Source organism: Anomaloglossus baeobatrachus, chromosome 8 (genome assembly GCF_048569485.1).
Source record: "Anomaloglossus baeobatrachus isolate aAnoBae1 chromosome 8, aAnoBae1.hap1, whole genome shotgun sequence".
In the NCBI taxonomy this organism is placed as follows: Eukaryota; Metazoa; Chordata; class Amphibia; order Anura; family Aromobatidae; genus Anomaloglossus; species Anomaloglossus baeobatrachus.
The window spans coordinates 35619013-35637731 of record NC_134360.1 but is presented as its reverse complement, the minus strand read 5'-3'; the positions used below and the strand labels follow the sequence as shown (position 1 = coordinate 35637731).

The 18719-nt window shown below is 42.1% G+C and overlaps 1 protein-coding gene across 2 annotated transcripts in view; it reads left to right on the top strand.

Moving 5' to 3' along the window:
• Nucleotides 1-18719, top strand: part of CAMK1 (calcium/calmodulin dependent protein kinase I) — a 142152-nt gene that overhangs the window by 86720 nt on the left and 36713 nt on the right. For both annotated transcript variants that reach the window (XM_075321446.1, XM_075321447.1), the window contains exon 3: nt 17580-17711. In XM_075321446.1, coding sequence (XP_075177561.1) covers nt 17580-17711 — 132 coding nt within the window. The remainder of the gene's footprint in view (nt 1-17579; nt 17712-18719) is intronic.

Below are 18719 nucleotides of genomic sequence, written 5' to 3'. Positions count from 1 at the left end.
GGGACAGAGGAGGCCAACCCGAGCCGGACAACGGGAGCGGGATTGTGTAATGCACCGGAATAACAGTCAGTCATCACCTCCATTGTAACCTCCACGGAGAGACGCTATCACCGCTGCCCCGTCCTTATCATGCACACACATGACAAGACCAAGGTGTAGTGGAAGAGCGGGTCACAACCTTACATGAGAGAACAGCTTTATATTTAGACTTCTCCATCCTGAGAAATTCCTGAAATATTTTGTGTCCGTCAGAAAGACATAATATGATAGTGATGGCATTTTCATGGATCGGCGGCGGTAAAGGTCTCATCTCGTAAATTCCAGCCCCGAAATCCAAGTACTTGACCAAGAAACAAATGTGCTTGTTCTTGCCACTTGTTGAGTGATGCATCCAGCAAAACTGCACACAGGAATATATATTATATTATATAGTGTGTGTATATATATATATATATATATATATATATATATATATATATATATATATATATATATATATATATATATATATATATATATATATATATATATATATATATACATATATATATATATATATATATATATATATATATATATATATATATATATATATATATATATATATATATATTATACATACATTCAGTACAGAGCAAAAGTTTGGACACACCTTCTCATCTCTAGAACAACTGTTAAGAGGAGACTTTGTGCAGCAGGCCTTCATGGTAAAATAGCTGCTAGGAAACCACTGCTAAGGACAGGCAACAAGCAGAAGAGACTTGTTTGGGCTAAAGAACACAAGGAATGGACATTAGACCAGTGGAAATCTGTGCTTTGGTCTGATGAGTCCAAATTTGAGATCTTTGGACCCAACCACCGTGTCTTTGTAGAAAAGGTGAACGGATGGACTCTTGTCGCGGACGGAGGAGGGGACGCTGCGCTCTCCCACTACTCGGGTCCTGCTGCTGCTCTGTGGTGGCTCGAGCGGTGGGCCGGATCCCGGGGACTCGAGCGGCGCTCCTCGCCCGTGAGTGAAAAGGGTGGGGATTGGATTGTGGGGATTTGAGTATTGTCCGTGACGCCACCCACGATTGTGGTGATATTGGTGACACCACCGCTGCTCTGGACGGGGATCTCGGGAGTGGTGACAGGGAGCAGCTTTGTTGTTAGTTCTCCCCTCCGTGGGTAGGGGGTTGGTTGTCCCGGGGCCCGGTGATGGCAGGCGGGTTACGGGGCCTGGTGAGGTGCAGGGTCGCGGGGTCAGCGCTGTGCCGCACGGCACGGTGGTACTCACTCAGCCAATGATGAGGACACAGTTCTCGGTAAAACACACGGCTGGATGGACGGGTCCCACAGGCGGCTGCGGTGTTGTTTCTCCCGGCAGGTTGATGGTGACTGCCTTTCCCTGCACCTATGTACGGTAGATGGTTCCAATGGGTTCCCACCGGTAACCCACTCCCCAGCTTGGATATGGGCTGGAGGAGCCCCTTTTGCCCGCAGGCTCTGGCCCTGGGAACGGTAGCCTTGGCGGTGGCTGTGTTTCCCTCTCTCTGTTGGACTGTTGCCTTCTGTCAGGACTTGGCTGCTGGGAAACCCAGGAGGTTCCCTTCGCTGACGGATTTGGCAAATTCACGGCGACTCCTAGCCTTGCCGGGGTCCGTAAGCCCCTGCCAGATGGTGCTGACTTCTCTTTGTGTACCGGTCCGGTACCGCCGGGCCACCGCCCGTCCACGGTCCTTACGGTAGACTCAGATAGGCCACTCCTGCAGACGGTCACCACCGTCTGCCAACCTTGCTGTACCGCCCGGGCCACACACCCGGACGCTGTCAGTTAGTTGCTCCACTACTACTTTCCTACCTTCCACTTTCACCTCCAAAACTAATCTGTCTGCTTTTCCCGCCTCCAGGACTGTGAACTCCTCGGTGGGCGGGGCCAACCGCCTGGTCCACCCCCTGGTGTGGACATCAGCCCCTGGAGGAAGGCAACAAGGGTTTTGTGTCTGACTTCGGTGTGCCTGACCGGGAGTGTGGGGTGTGTGCGTGTTGTTCTCTGTGGCCCCTGGCTTGTCCAGGGCGCCACACTCTACATGGCTGGTTCCCATCGTGAAGCATGGAGGAGGAGGTGTGATGGTGTGGGGGGGCTTTGCTGATGACACTGTTGGGGATTTATTCAAAATTGAAGGCATACTGAACCAGCATGGCTACCACAGCATCTTGCAGCGGCGTGCTATTCCATACGGTTTGCGTTTAGTTGGACCATCATTTATTTTTCAACATGAGAATGACCCCAAACACACCTCCAGGCTGTGTAAGGGCTATTTGACTAAGAAGGAGAGTGATGGGGTGCTACGCCAGATGACCTGGTCTCCACAGTCACCAGACCTGAACCCAATCGAGATGGTTTGGGGTGAGCTGGACCGCAGAGTGAAGGCAAAAGGGCCAACAAGTGCTAAGCATCTCTGGGAACTCCTTCATGACTGTTGGAAGACCATTTCCGGTGACTACCTCTTGAAGCTCATCAAGAGAATGCCAAGAGTGTGCAAAGCAGTAATCAAAGCAAAAGGTGGCTACTTTGAAGAACCTGGAATATAAGACATATATTTTCAGTTGTTTCACACTTTTTTGTTCAGTATTTCTTTCCACATGTGTTAATTCATAGTTTTGATGCTTTCAATGTGAATCTACAATTTTCAGAGTCATGAAAATAAAGAAAACTCATTGAATGAGAAGGTGTGTCCAAACTTTTGGTCTGTACTGTACATATTATATTTTTTTTTTAGTTTGGCACTCTGAGACTAACATACGACACTTTCAGGGATCATGTGACTCTTCCTCCTGGAGATCATCCTTCTATAGATATCAGGAGATATGTAATATACTGTGTATCTATATATTATATTGCTGTGCGCACTGGCTGCCTTTCTCCTCTCCTTGTGGTCACACTATGGCTCCTGCGGTCCCGGCAGATTTATTTTTTTCTTTTTATCTAAACTCCATTCCGTGTCCTGCTTTGTGTGGCTTCTCTCCAGCCCTGTGATCCGGCTCCTCTGCAGGTCACCCATCATCCAGTGAGACCCCGGTGTCAAGCACAACAGGCCGGTTGCCTAGCAACCCCTCTTTCAATACTGCTTATTACACCAGGTATCGGGAAGAACATTCCATTGCACATTCTAATAATTAGATTCTTCTTTTCGCTTTGTGGCTCTCCCTCTCCACGCCCCCTCGTTTATCACATTAACCCTTTCCGTCACTTATTGCATTGAGAATGCATCTGGAAAATCAGACTTGGCACCGCAGGAAGCATTAGGCCTTGCTGTTTGTTTTTTTGTTTTTTGTTTTTTTTTTTGTATTTTTGCATACTATTAATAATGATGAGTGTCTGGGATGTGCTGGAAAAACAAGTCCGACCCATGAAGGCCACATTGAGCAACTGGATCTGCTGCTAACATACATGTTGGTGCCAGGGTCTTCTTTAGTCCAGGCCTTCATGAATCAGTAATGTTTTGACCCTGTGAGACCAAACTACATAATATTAGATCCCATGGCACATATGGACGAACTATATAGTCACAATCCATTCCCTTGGCCTTCTGAACGCTTTAGTAGCCGCCATCTTGGTACTCTTGTGAAGCCCACCCTAAGTCATTTTTCCTACAAAACACCATAAAGTGTAAAAAGAGAGAAAAAACACAACTCAATTCTTCCATTTTTTTGTTTTGTTTTATTTTTAACTGTACTTGGTTCTTGTTCTACCTTTTCTAGAACGTTTATATGATGAATAGAGTCATTCAAAACTAAAATTGGGCGGCAAGGTGGCTCAGTGGTTAGCACTTCAGTCTTGTGGTGGCTCAGTGGTTAGCACTGCAGTCTTGTGGTGGCTCAGTGGTTAGCACTGCAGTCTTGGGGTGGCTCAGTGGTTAGCACTGCAGTCTTGGGGTGGCTCAGTGGTTAGCACTGCAGTCTTGGGGTGGCTCAGTGGTTAGCACTGCAGTCTTGTGGTGGCTCAGTGGTTAGCACTGCAGTCTTGGGGTGGCTCAGTGGTTAGCACTGCAGTCTTGTGGTGGCTCAGTGGTTAGCACTGCAGTCTTGTGGTGGCTCAGTGGTTAGCACTGCAGTCTTGGGGTGGCTCAGTGGTTAGCACTGCAGTCTTGGGGTGGCTCAGTGGTTAGCACTGCAGTCTTGCAGCGCTGGGGTCCTGGGTTCAAATCCCACCAAGGACACCATCTGCAAGGAGTTTGTATGTTCTCCCCGTGTTTTCGTGGGTTTCCTATAGGTTCTCTGGTTTCCTCCCACACTACAAAGACATACAGATAGGGAATTTAGATTGTGAGCCCCAATGGGGACAGTATTCCTGATGTATGTAAAGCGCTGCGGAATATGTTAGCACTATATAAAAATAAAGATTTATTTATATTTTTTTATTTACCCCGTCCCAGAAAAAAAAGCAAACCCGCATATGCCTATGTCTACAAAAAAATAGTTATGGCTCTTTGAAAAATCAGGGGACAAAAAAACTAAAATTGTTTGCGTTCTTAAATAAAACAGATAAAACAGTTGGCAGGTCCGAAGTGTTCAGGTTTCGCTCCTGTTTTATTGCTGCTTCTCCCCTCAGTATTTAGGTTTTTTCTTTTTTAAAATCCACAATACTGTTCCAGAGATGTGAGCCTTTATTTATTGCTAATGTTTATGGTCTTTAAAATGAGGGCGTGGCTCACAGGATGATATTGCAGTTGGTAGAGCAGCCAAGCCACACCCCAGAGGATCCTGTGAGCCACGCCCCAGCGGATCCTGTGAGACACGCCCCCTTGTAAAGACCTTCAAAATTAAGACTATAGAGGCCCATATCTCCAGAATCATATGGTGGATTTTAAAAAAGAAAAAAATGAAATACTCAGACAACCAGAGGGAAATAAAACTAGAGGAAAAGCTGAACATGTTTGACCTGGTGTCTATTTTATGGATGTGTGTGTGTGTGTGTGTGTGTGTATATGTATATGAATATATAATATTATATATGTGTGTGTGTGTGACCTCATGAGGGGGGCACCTTATTACTACGGCATGCAGTCAATACAATTCCAGGTTTAAGTCCCTTAATGGGAACTTAAAAAATGGGGGGAGGGGGAATATTTAAAAAAAAACAATAAATAAAAGTTCATATCAGCCACTCCCTCTTCCATTAATAAAATAGGACAAATAGAATTTAACATATTGGGGATCACAATGTCCGAATTACTGTTTTTTTTTCATATGGTGAGTAGTAAGACCGTAAAAAGGAACAAAAAAAATAAAAATTTGGTACTCTCATCATAATCGTATTAGCTTTTTTTTTTTTTCATACAGTAAAGTGAATTCTGGTGGGCTTTTATTTCCCCTCATTTCCAGGTACACCATATGGTAAAATGAATGATGTTATTAAAAACTACCACTTGTCCCGCAAGAACAAGCCCTCATACGGCAAGGTCAACTGGAAAAATAAAACTTCATGGCTCTTGGATGAAGAGGAGGAAAAAAATCTAATGTAAAGTGGGGCCCTCTGGGAATCGCGCACCCCATTTACCATCTGGGGCCGGCCCTTCATGGCACTTTTGAAATTGCCCGCCCTTCATGTCACTTTCGAAATTGCCCGCCCTTCATGTCACTTTCGAAATTGCCCGCCCTTCATGTCACTTTCGAAATTGTCCAGGTAGCTGAGCTATCAGGAGCTGATATTCCATAATTGGGTTGAAGCTTTAATTGTTCCACATTTTAGGTTTGTTGTTGGCAACTAAAGTACGGCAGTGAAGGGAGCCCATCAAACTGCTTTTTAGAGCTGTAGGACATCGGGGACTGAAAATCTTGAATCTACGGTCGTCACCCCTGAATTTTAAGAATCTGCTCTGTGCTACCCTGGAACCATGATCCATAGAAATTTTAATCCGCTTAGTCAATCGCCATAATGGCAGCCTGGCCATTGTGCATGGTTAGTGAGCAGGAGGTGGCACACCCGCCATACGGTGACACGCAATCCGGTGACTTATGGAAAGCCCTGGGCGCCATGTTTATCGCATCTTTCTGAAGTTTCCGTCTGTCAGTTCTCACACGTGTTTTATATTTTTGGCGTCTCCGGTGGAATGTTCTTCACCTCTTGGCATTGCCGCGGTTAAGCCGCTCATTAGTAGAGCCGCCGTTGGATGGTGTGACGCATGTGTAACTAGGGCCTTCCAGGCTATCTCTGCCACGCGATGCCTTCAGATGCATTGGAATCACTCTGATGCTTTCCTAAAAATAAATGAGAATTATTCTCTGTTTCCATGGAGGCAGATGGCTTTGTCAGTCTTCCAATCCGGCAGAACTCGACGGGGAGAGGCTGCGGGAAAATGGAGTGAACAGGACGCCGAGGTAAAGACTGCCATTAACCCTTTTCACTCCAAGATCCGATTTCTCAAAAAATGCTACTTGCGAATTCTTTGGAAGTGGAAGGCCGTAGTAGTTCGTCAGTGACGTCTGATAATCCAGCATATACTGTATAGCGGATTGACCATATGCCTATACATGCATGTCACGATAGAGCACCTGCTTCTTTTGTGGATTAGTAGATTAATTCTGGATTAGCAAAAGGCAAAGATTTGCGCTACTAAGGCCCAAAATCATAACATGACGCTTAAAATGATGCCAGGCCAAGTACGTGAAGAGGCGCCAAGGATGCTGACCTCGGAAGTGAAGGATTCTCCTGGTCTGGCTGCCATGGAGGACCGGACTGGATGCCAGATCAGTCGGACACAAATCTTTTTGGTTAACTCTGGAAGAATGGAGCCACATATTTTAGCCATGGAGACTGATAGGCACTGGTTTTGGTTGGAAAACTGACCTAGATCCATCTAGTTCAATCTTCCTCCACCAATTCTACATTTTGTCACTTAGAACTAACAATGTTGTGTACTGAGGAAATCATCCAGCCCTGATATAAAGCTGTTATAGTATCGGCCATTACTACCTCTTGTGGTCGGCATTCCACAGTCTGACTGCTCTAACTGTAAAGAACCCTTTCCTATTTAGCTGCCGGAATCGCTTTTCTTCCACTCGCAGTGAGTGCCCCCTGGTCCTTAGTATTGTCTTTGGAAGGAATAAGTCATGTGCCAGTCCTTTATATTGACCACACATGTATTTATACATATAAATGAGATCTCCTCTGAGACGTCTTTTTTCTAAGCTAAACATATCTAACTTTTCCACCTCTCATCATACGGGCGGCCTCCATTCCTTGTAGTAGTTTAGTTGCCGCCTTTGAACTGACTCTAACTTCTGAATGTCCTTTTTAAAATGTGGAGCCCAAAACTGAATCCCATATTCTAGATGTGGCCTTACAAGTGATTTATAGAGGGATAACACAATACGTTGGGATCACGGGATCTAATCTCTCTTTTTATACACCCTAGAATCTTGTTTGCTTTAGCAGCTGCTGCCTGACATTGATGCTGCTGCTCAGCTTATTTGTAATGAGAATACCCAAGTCCTTCTCCTGTTCTGTAGTCCCGAGTTTACTTCCATTTAATGTATACGCAGTTATAGGATTACTCCGTCCTAGGTGGATTACTTTACATTTATCAACATTAAATCTCATTTGCCAAGTATCTGCCCATTCTGACATCTTATCCAGATCTTTTTGTAATATTGTACTATCAAGGTCAGTTTTTAATATCCTACATAGTTTGGTGTCATCAGCAAAGACTGACACTTTACTATCAATCCCATCCACACGGTCATTAATAAAGAGATTAAAAAGAATCAGTCCTCGCACAGATCCCTGCGGTCCCCACTGCTGACTATAGCCTATTTAGAGAATATACCATTTATGACTACTCTTTGTTTCCTATCTTTTAGCCAATTCCTAACCCAGTTGCATATAGTTTCCCCTAGTCCTTGCTTCTGGAGCTTTAGTATAAGGCTACTTTCACACTTGCGTTCAGCGCATTCCGTCACTATGGAGAATAGCGCAGTCCGTTAACGCACTGCGCTATTCTCCATAGACTTATATGGACGACGCACTGTAACGCAAGTGTCTGCGTTGCATCCGCTGGACGACGCAGCGTCGTTATTTTGACGCTGCGTCGGGCGGATGGAACGCTGCATGTAGCGTTTTTCTGCGCTTGGCGGAGTGTCAAAAAAACGCAACCTGCAGGAATCCGTTTGGCGTCCGTTGTTTTTATATTGGACGCCTATGGTGGCGGATTCCGTTAGAATGCGTCATTTGACGGATTCCGTTAACGCATCCGTCTTAACACAACTGCGCATGCCCAGATGTGTAAAGTCAAGAAAAAAACCTACAACGGACTGCGTTATTTTGTACGATCCGTAGCATCCGTTGTGCCACTATATGCAACGCATCCGTTGCATGCGTCACACAACGCAATGCTACGGACCCCGTCCAACGCAAGTGTGAAACTAGCCTAACTCTGCTCTGATGCATCTGCACCTCTTTGTTCATGTCGGGAAAGCCGCTATCATCGTCACATAAGAGATCTGTGGGTTTTTTTTTTTAATTTTTAATGCAAATAAATCTGTATTTTTCAGTACCAACAAAAAGTGAGATTTAAGAAATATCCTGCACACTTGTTTTGTTTTTTTTTTGTTTTTATTTTTCTACTTTTTATATGGACTGAATTGGAAAGCGAATCGATACAAAAATATTTAAAAAAAAAAAAAAAAAGCACCAAATATTTAAGAGCTAAACTCAAATGATAACCAATGACAAAAAGGAAGAACTTTATTTCCATTGAATATTTGTCTATTTTTTTAAAATATTTTAAATAATATTATTGAGTTTTATACTGCTCTTGTGGAAATAAGTTTTTCTTTTTTGTTACGGAGTTTGAAAGCTGCAGCATTTTTATTATTTTTTTTTTTTTAAAGTAGGCAGCATGTCCATTCTTTCCGCGTTTTTTTTTTTTTTCCCCCGTAATTTTACAATTTTTTCCCACCCATAGAAAGTAATGAGGAAGTGCAGCATTTTTCATACTTAAAACTGACGTTATTATACATACTATAAACAAATGACACCTATAATCTGCACTAAAAAAAGACCAAACCTAATAAAAATTATTGAATCATAAAAAAAGACCAAAAATGCAGCCAAACCTGCTTTTCGTAGGCCACTTATTTACTGCCTAGAGGGATTTTGCACGCAACAAAGCAATGTGTGACCACAGCCTTGCAATGAACCCCATAAGAAGAATAAAATTTTACATGCAGAAAAGCATTGTGTGAACATAGCCTTGCGATAAACCCCATAAGAAAAATAAAAAACACAACAAAAAAGTACTTTCTTTTTTTTTTTTTTTTTTTTTTTATACTAACAAGAAAATGAAAAAAAATCAACAAAATAATCAAGTCATATAGGGGAAAAAAAATTGTATCACTAAAAATGTCATTTTGCCTTGCAAAAAAAAAAAAATACCCCAGCTCCTACTCAGATCTGTCATTTGTCAACGGAGGTTTTCACAGTCCTAATGGCTCAAGTGCACTGGAAAGTGACATGGATCCCAAAAACCATTCCAGTAAAATTCCCACTCCCAAAGCCAAACTGCTTCCCCTTTGTGAACCCCACAGTATTCCGAAACCACAATGAAATGGATGTTGTCACTCAGAAAATGCTATATACCTGCGGATTTAGGGATAATCTGCAGGTCAATAGCGTTCCAATGCTGGCCTCCTTACTAAAGGTGCAGCTGCTGGGAGAAAATTACTTATTTCTTCCGAGAGCCGCTGGCTTTGTCACGGGGATTGCGCTGATTCTGCTCCCTAATCTGTGATTGTTAAAATAAGCTTGTGGAGTAATCTGCAAATTTCCGTTAAGTTTAATCTTGTAGTATTAAGAATCAAACCAATGGAGATGAGTGGGTAAAATCTGCGCTGCCGAGGATCTAGTGAAGAAACTGGAATCAAGTGCGATTTTTCTTTTTTTGTCAACGCGTTTCGCAGAAAGAATCTTCATCAGGACAAACCACAAAGATCCCGTCACCTTACATTTTCTTTGTGCGGCTCATTTACTAAGCCGAGTTTGAGACCACTGCCATTTAATGCTTGAGGTTGGGATACTCCTTTAAGTTCACCTGTGACTTTCACAAATGTTGTTACTCCCACTTTGGTTGTCACCTACCTTTTCCAGAGCCGGAAACTGCTCATGTAGGACACATACAACTATATCACTAAGGCAGGAGTCACATTTGCATGTGACTTGCACGAGGATCGCATCGGACTGCCCGGACCGGCCGCCGGCTCTCCTGACAGGAGCGTGTTAGGTCTGTAGAAATACCTGAAGCTCACACGCTCAGATCAGGAGAGCCGGTGGCCGATCCGGGCAGTGCGATGCGATCCTCATATTAGTCACACGCAAGTGTGACTCCAGCCTAAGCAGGAGACCAGGAAAGCCGGGTTGCAATGCTGCATGGGACTACTGTATTTTCCGGTACGACTACTTTTTAACCCCCAAAAATCTTCTCAAAAGTCAGGTGTTGTATCTGAGCGGTAGCGCATCCCTCTGGCCCGCCCTTGTATCCGATTACCTCCTTCTGTGCACATGGACCCTCTCAGGCACATAGACCCCTCCGTGATCTCGTCCGGTGCACGGGGCTGCTGTCTGCCGTCATGGCTTTACTGCAGTTGAATGCTTTACGGTGGCGGCGCAAAACATTCAATAGCAGTAAAGTGCTGACATCAGCAGTGGTCCTGTGTATTGGACGCAATCATGGTGGGGTATATGTGCCTGCGGTCCACAAGAAACACCCATTGATGATCACGTTCAGTGCACGGAGCCGCTGCTATCAGCGCTTTACAGCAGTTGAAAGCTTTGCGGCACTGCTGCCGTAAAGTATTCAACTGCAGTAAAGCCATGATGGCAGCCTGCAGCAGCGGCTCCGTGCACCGGACAAGATCACCGAGAGGTCTATGTGCCTGCAGTCTGCAAGAAGCAGCTGAGGACACCGCGGGGACAGAGGACAGGTGAGAATAATTATTATTGTGTGTAAATAACTGAATAATAGGGGACATGAAGGGGACCAGTAGGAGGACATTACTAAACAATGGGGACATTATACTGCAGGGGATATTTCTAAACAATGAACTCATTACTAAACAATGGGTACATTACTGCAAGGCATATTAATAAACAATGGGCACATTACTAAACAGTGGGCACATTACTACAGGGGACATTAATAAAAAAAATAGGCAAATTACTACAGGGGATATTACTAAACAATGAACACATAGCTAAACAATGGGCACATTACTAAACAATTGGCACATTATACTGCAGGGGACCTGACTAAACAATGGGCACATTACTGCAGGGGACGTGACTAAACAATGGGCACATTACTACAGGGGACATGACTAAACAATGGGCACATTACTACAGGGGATGTGACTAAACAATGGGCACATTACTGCAGGGGACGTGACTAAACAATGGGCACATTACTACAGGGGATGTGACTAAACAATGGACACATTACTGCAGGGGATATTACTAAACAATGGACACATTACTAAACAATGGACACATTACTGTAGGGCACATTACTGCAGAGCACATTACTAAACAATGGGCACATTACTGCAGGGGATATTACTAAACAATGGGCACATTACTGCAAGGCATATTACTAAGCAATGGGCACATTACTCCTGGGGATATTACTAAACAATGAACACATAGCTAAACAATGGGCACATTATTAAAGAATGGGCATATTTCTAAACAATGGGCACATTACTGCAGGGCACATTACTAAACAATGGGCACATTACTGCAGGGCACATTACTAAACAATAGGCACATTACTACAGGGGATATTACTAAACAATGAACACATAAAGAATGGGCACATTACTAAACAATGGGCACATTACTACAGGGGACATTACTAAACAATGGGCGCATTACTAGAAGGCTCAAGGATGAAGCACATTACATTTTATTGGGATCTATTTTTGTTTTTGAGATTTTCCAGTAGCCGCTGCATTTCCCACCCTAGGCTTATACTCGAGTTAATAAGGTTTCACAGTTTTTGTGGTAAAATGGGGGCCTCGGCTTATACTTAAGTATATATGGTATAGCCCAAACTCTATATTTTAACTGGAAAAGTTGGCGGTTGTCTTATACGATGGAATATAAAGTGGACGGAAGGGCTGACACTAGGGCTTATATTCGGTGCTGGAGATTATAGTGCATTGCACCTGTATATTACTATTATAGCTCGGCGAGTTCAGCCTCGGCTATTGCACAACATTGAGTTGTACGGAGCAGACAGCTATAAATATATTCTCTGCGGCGTTCTTCCTAACCATATGGATCGGTAGTCATAGCTGCCTGCTCTTATAATAGAGATGTCTGCTGCTCCACCGGAGAGATGGGGAGACCCTGGAGAGAACTGGTGAGCCGGCATCAAGGTAGCACCAGGGGAGCTCATCCATATACATGAGGAAATGTGCGCCCCTGCCGCCTCGTTACCAGGGATAATGCCTCCTTTGGGCATCACTGGGTGAATGTACACCAGAGAAAATGAACACCGCTGTTGTAGGAGATGTCACCTTTTTTGCACAAAAAGCGCCACTCTTGTCTGACTTTGATATTACAAGTCCTCATTATTCACTTAAGGATGTAAACACCTTCCTGAATAATTTTTTTTTTAACAATTTTTTTGGGCTGAAAATAATTTTTGCAATTGGGTTTCTTTAAAAAAAAAAAAATAAATAAATAAAAAAATGTTGCATTGTTAGAGTTAACTGAGAATCTATCGGTGAGCTCAATCTGGCGGCTGAAATTATAACTCTTTATCCGACCTTCTTCTGTGTTCTTCCCAAATGATTAATGACTCCAAAGTTCCACCAACTTTCATGTGGTTACAGATCAGCACAAGAATTAAGTTATACGCTCACTGATGGATTTTCAGTTAACTCATTCTGCAGCCAATGGTAGACGGTGTAGCAAAGTGGCTATAAAAGGCAAAATTTATAATAAAACCCATGTTACAAAAATTTTTAGCCAAAAAAAGATGAATTTTAGTAATGAAAAATAACCTCTGACTGTATCAGTGGGAGAAGCTCTGTCCTTAGGATTATATGGTGAGCTGAGTCCTCCAATTAGGCCATGTGCACATTGAGGGTTTGGGGTTTTTTTAGGTGTTTTCGGAGCAGAAATTGGGTGCAAAGTCTTCATATCCTCTACAACTTTGAGTTTCTGCTCCAAAAACTCAGAAAAAACATTGTGTGCACATAGTCTTATAGAGCAGCTCAGTATAGGCACATAATGGGGGTCCTGGGCAGGAGGACCCTCACTATGACATTCTACAGGTAAGTGCACATGGGGCAGTTATGCTGCATAAATGGAGAGGTAGTGAGCATGTGCGACCAACACTCCTATCAGTGAATGGAGTTGGTCGCACATGCTCACTGCGCTCCATTCACACATGGTACTGTGAGTATCGGAGGTCACAGCGGTCATATATTAATCATGATTGGTCCTGTGGTGGAAAGTGAAAAAAGTTTGTTGTACATAGAAACTTAAAGATAGATGAGGAACAAAAAAAAAAAATATATATATATATATATATATATATATATATATATATATATATATATATATATATATATATATATATATATATATATATATATATATATATATATATATATACAATAAAACAAAATAATATATATTAGTAAAAATATATTAAACCTTAAATTTTTATTTTTTACTAACATTTAAATAAATAAGCATTTATATAAAAAAACAAAATGTATATAAAGAAAATATATAAAAACATTTATATAAAAATAGAAAACATGATATATTTTATTTTTATATCTTTTTTTATATATACATTTTTTCTTTAAATTTATATTATTTTTTACTAAAAAAATATAAATTTAAATAAAATAGAAATTATTATAAAAAATATCAAAACATTAAAATAAAATTTAAAAGAAAAATATATTTTATTTAAATTTATATATAATTTGTTTTACTAAGAAATAAAAAATTAATAAAAAAAAAATATAAATTAAACATTAAGTATATAATTTGTATAAAAATTTAACCTTTTTTTATTTCTTAGTAAAAAAATAAATTGTACATACATTTAAAAAAAAATTAAATATTTATATAAAACATATAAATTTAAATATACAAATATATATTTATTTAAATTTATATTTTTTTCTCAGAAATCAAAAATGAATAAATTTATATATACATTTTTATTTCAATTTATAAAGTATATAAAAGTAAAACTTTAATATATATTGATATTTTCCTTATATAAACTTTTATTTAAGTGTGTGTGTGTGTATGTATGTATGTATATATGTATGTGTGTGTGTATGTGTATATATATATATATATATATATATATATATATATATATAATATACACAAAGCAAGAAGGCCTGCGGAGACACCATCACATGTTTCTCAACGCTGGCAGGAAACTAGCCAGGTCTTTCACCGGGAAGGAACAACCATGGGAAGGGCAGTCTCCAGTCAAGGAGACCACCTATGCCAAACATGGTATCCATCCACAGACAGCCGTTTCGGGGTATTACCGAAAAACATGTGATGGTGTCTCCGCAGGCCTTCTTGCTTTGAATATTTCCCAGGGGGCATTGCTCTAGAATCACTGCGTTGAGAAACACGTGATGGTGTCTCCGCAGTGGTGGATGTTGATCTCCCAAAGGTCAACCATCCTTGCTCACATAGTCTTTTACTAGGCAATGTCCCACTAGCCAGATTCCTACTCCACACTGATGAGGGGCAAATACCCCGAAACGGCTGTCTGTGGATGGATACCATGTTTGGCTTAGGTGGTCTCCTTGACTGGAGACTGCCCTTCCCGTGGTTGTTCCTTCCCGGTGAAAGACCTGGCTAGTTTACTGCCAGCGTTGACAAACATGTGATAGTGTCTCCGCAGGCCTTCTTGCTTTGAATATTTCCCAGGGGGCATTGCTCTAGAATCACTGCGTTGAGAAACACATGATGGTGTCTCCGCAATGGTGGATGTTGATCTCCCTAAGGTCAACCATCCTTGCTCATAGAGATAGAGATATAGCTATAGAGATAGAGATATAGCTATAGAGATATAGCTATAGAGATGGAGATAGAGCTATAGAGATGGAGATAGAGCTATAGAGATGGAGATAGAGCTATAGAGATGGAGATAGAGCTATAGAGATGGAGCTATAGAGCTATAGAGATGGAGCTATAGAGCTATAGAGATGGAGCTATAGAGCTATAGAGATGGAGCTATAGAGCTATAGAGATGGAGCTATAGAGCTATAGAGATGGAGCTATAGAGCTATAGAGATGGAGCTATAGAGCTATAGAGATGGAGCTATAGAGCTATAGAGATGGAGCTATAGAGCTATAGAGATGGAGCTATAGAGCTATAGAGATGGAGCTATAGAGATAGAGCTATAGAGATAGAGCTATAGAGCTATAGAGATAGAGCTATAGAGCTATAGAGCTATAGAGATAGAGCTATAGAGCTATAGAGATAGAGCTATAGAGATAGAGCTATAGAGCTATAGAGATAGAGCTATAGAGATAGAGCTATAGAGATAGAGCTATAGAGCTATAGAGATAGAGCTATAGAGATAGAGCTATAGAGATAGAGCTATAGAGATAGAGCTATAGAGATAGAGCTATAGAGATATAGAGCTATAGAGCTATAGAGATAGAGATATAGAGATAGAGCTATAGAGCTATAGAGATAGAGCTATAGAGATAGAGCTATAGAGATAGAGCTATAGAGATAGAGCTATAGAGATAGAGCTATAGAGATAGAGCTATAGAAATATAGAGCTATAGAGATAGAGCTATAGCGCCATAGAGATAGAGCCATAGAGATAGAGCCATAGAGATAGAGCCATAGAGATAGAGCCATAGAGCTATAGCTATAGAGATATAGATATATATGTTTTTTTATATATATATTTTACATTTGAATTCTTTAGAAAAAAAATAAAAATATTTGTCTGCTAAAATAAATTACTAGATTTAAAAAAAAAAAAAAAAAAAAAAAAAAGAAAACATGTTTTTCTTATGTAACATCGTGGTCATCCTCCGAGGCAGCCCTGACAACCCTGCTTCCTTGCATCATTAAGCCTTTTTACAATATGTCACAGGTCCCCCCCCAGATCTGAAAGGTTTTCGCTCAGCCGTGCCGCGATTGTCCTAAAGTAACTGTCTTTCAGGCCGCGCGAGGCATCATTCATCATTGATTCAAATAGCATATAATTATGGCTGTCCGTATCCAGCGGAGGATGAATGCGCTGTCTGGGGAGGCCACGCTGCTCGGTGTCACAGAGCATATGAATATAGAATAGATCTTGGCTCTCGCCTGGTCCTCGTCTGTTTCCGCATGTAGGATTCGAGCGTCTTCCATCCTGTGTAATTAGCTTATTATAGACGACAAAGGCTTTTTACTCTTTCATACTTTTACAGCCAGGGATAATTGATCAGTGTATGTTGTTTGTTTGCATTGCATGAAGCTGGCAATGCTACAGTTATAGTTAAAGGGATATGTGAGGTTGATATTAATACTGGCACTAGTGTTATGTCTGTACAGGTCCAAATTCAACAATAAAAATGATACCAGACTTGTATAAATCCGATGTGTCAGCGCTGAGAAATCAAGTTTTGAAGATGCATACAACTTGGACAGGAAATTCATTGGGGGTGTGTCACTACACTTAGAGCACACGCCCCCAAACACAACACCAATCCACATCAACATGGCTAATTTGCATGCAGCTTCAAAGCTTGATTTCTCCGTGCCAAATCATCGGATTACTGTGAGACAGGTATCGTTTTTAGTGTTTTATTAAAATCTATACAGTCATATCACTAGTTTCTATAATAAAATAGTACTGAAACATCCATTTAAAGCTGTGACTGAATATATACTGGGTTATTGTATAATCCCCAAATGCTTCATCTCATCCCTCTTCCTCCATTACTTGAACTGAATGCCTTACAGCAGATAATGACAATGTAAAAGGGATATTAAAGATAGTAATAGAAAAATGGTACATTGACAACTGTTAACTGAAAAGAATCCTTTCCTATTCTGGCATCTAACTAGGAAAGGATTCTTTTCAGTTAGAGTAGTCAGATTATGGAACGGCAGGTACTATAGCGGAAATTATTAAAAGGCCGGATGCTTTTGTCACAGTTTTTATTGTGGGATTATAAATAATCTAGTGCTGGTGGACCTTTTTTAAAGGACCTTTGTCAGTGTTTGACCTATGTAACGGGAAATGACCACATTTTATGCTGTTTCTGGAAAGCAGCCATCATGTCTCTCATCCTGTACCAGTGGCGTAACTTAACGTTCTTGGACCCCAATACAAAAGTTCCAATCGGGGCCCCCAATTATGGCAAATCTTTAATAGTATGGGTATTTTCTTATTGGCCTAAGAGTCTTTTTGGGTCCCTTGGGTCCAAGGCCCGGGTGTGATTGCTCTTGCACCTATTGTAGTGATGCCTCTGTCCTGTATGAGTTTGAGTTTTTTGACCTTACATTTCAGCCTGTACATCTTTCCTTTCTCATCCACAGTGGGGCGTTTTCGGAGGTGGTCCTAGCTGAGGAAAAGAAGACCCAGAAACTGGTAGCGATAAAATGCATCCCGAAGAAGGCCCTGGAGGGGAAGGAGACGAGCATCGAGAATGAGATTGCGGTGCTGAGGAAGTAAGTGGCGGGCCGTCTTCTTGTCTCTCAGGGGAGCCGTGGACTTTGTGTAGGAAGGTGCGGACGCCGGGCCGTGGGTGCTCCGGACCCCTACTCCAGAAAGTGTGTGCGTGTGTATCACTTCGGGCAGGGTGTATGGCTCTTACTGTTCTCTTCAGGTTTGTAGCCATCACCCCGCAGCCGGTCCCTGTCGTAGAAACACTTAACAGGACTCCTTTTGGCAACCACAACTTGGAACAGTTTTTCATTCTCACCGATATGACAGACATGGCTCCTACGCTTCTGCTGTATTATTCTTTGGGTACTCTCTCGTTGCCTATCCCTGCTTTCTTGGAACTAGTCCGGAAGTTGGCGAGCGCCTGTGCCTCCTTTGCCCCCACCGTTGTCCAATTCTCTGCCCCAACGGCTCTCTAGTCTCTTCGACTCTCTCTAAGCCCGTCGGGGTGAGCAGTAGGCTCCGGACCTTACGAGGATACCACCTCCGGGTTCCCTGACCGGTTCTCAGTCCATGAAGTGTTTTTCGTCCACAAAACTCTTGTGCAGACCGGCCTCCTTACCAGGCTCATCTCTCTAATCAACCCACTGGCCATCTTTCACTCCTCCCCTCTTGACTCCAAACCACCTCCATACCAAGAATTGTCCAACCCTGTCTAAATCTATGGAAACCTATGTCTTGCTTAAACAGTATTATTGCGCCTCAACGCTACTTGGTGCCGGCCGCTAGAGTCTCGGCTCTGCTTCATTACGGAACCACACTTCGCTAGCGTCAGTACATTATAATATTTCAATGACAGATATGATTCAAGGGAATAGCAAAGCACAATAGGGATGGGGGTGACCGCGACCACCTCCTAAATTTGCCTGATGTTTTTCTGTAAGACAGTCCGGGGAGATCCGCGGGTCACTATGGGTGAGCTAGCTGCTACCATGATGGCAGCCGTCATCTGAATCCTGGAAATTACCTGCCGATCCCTCAAAGTTCAGTCCCCTCTTTTGGAGTATGACTAT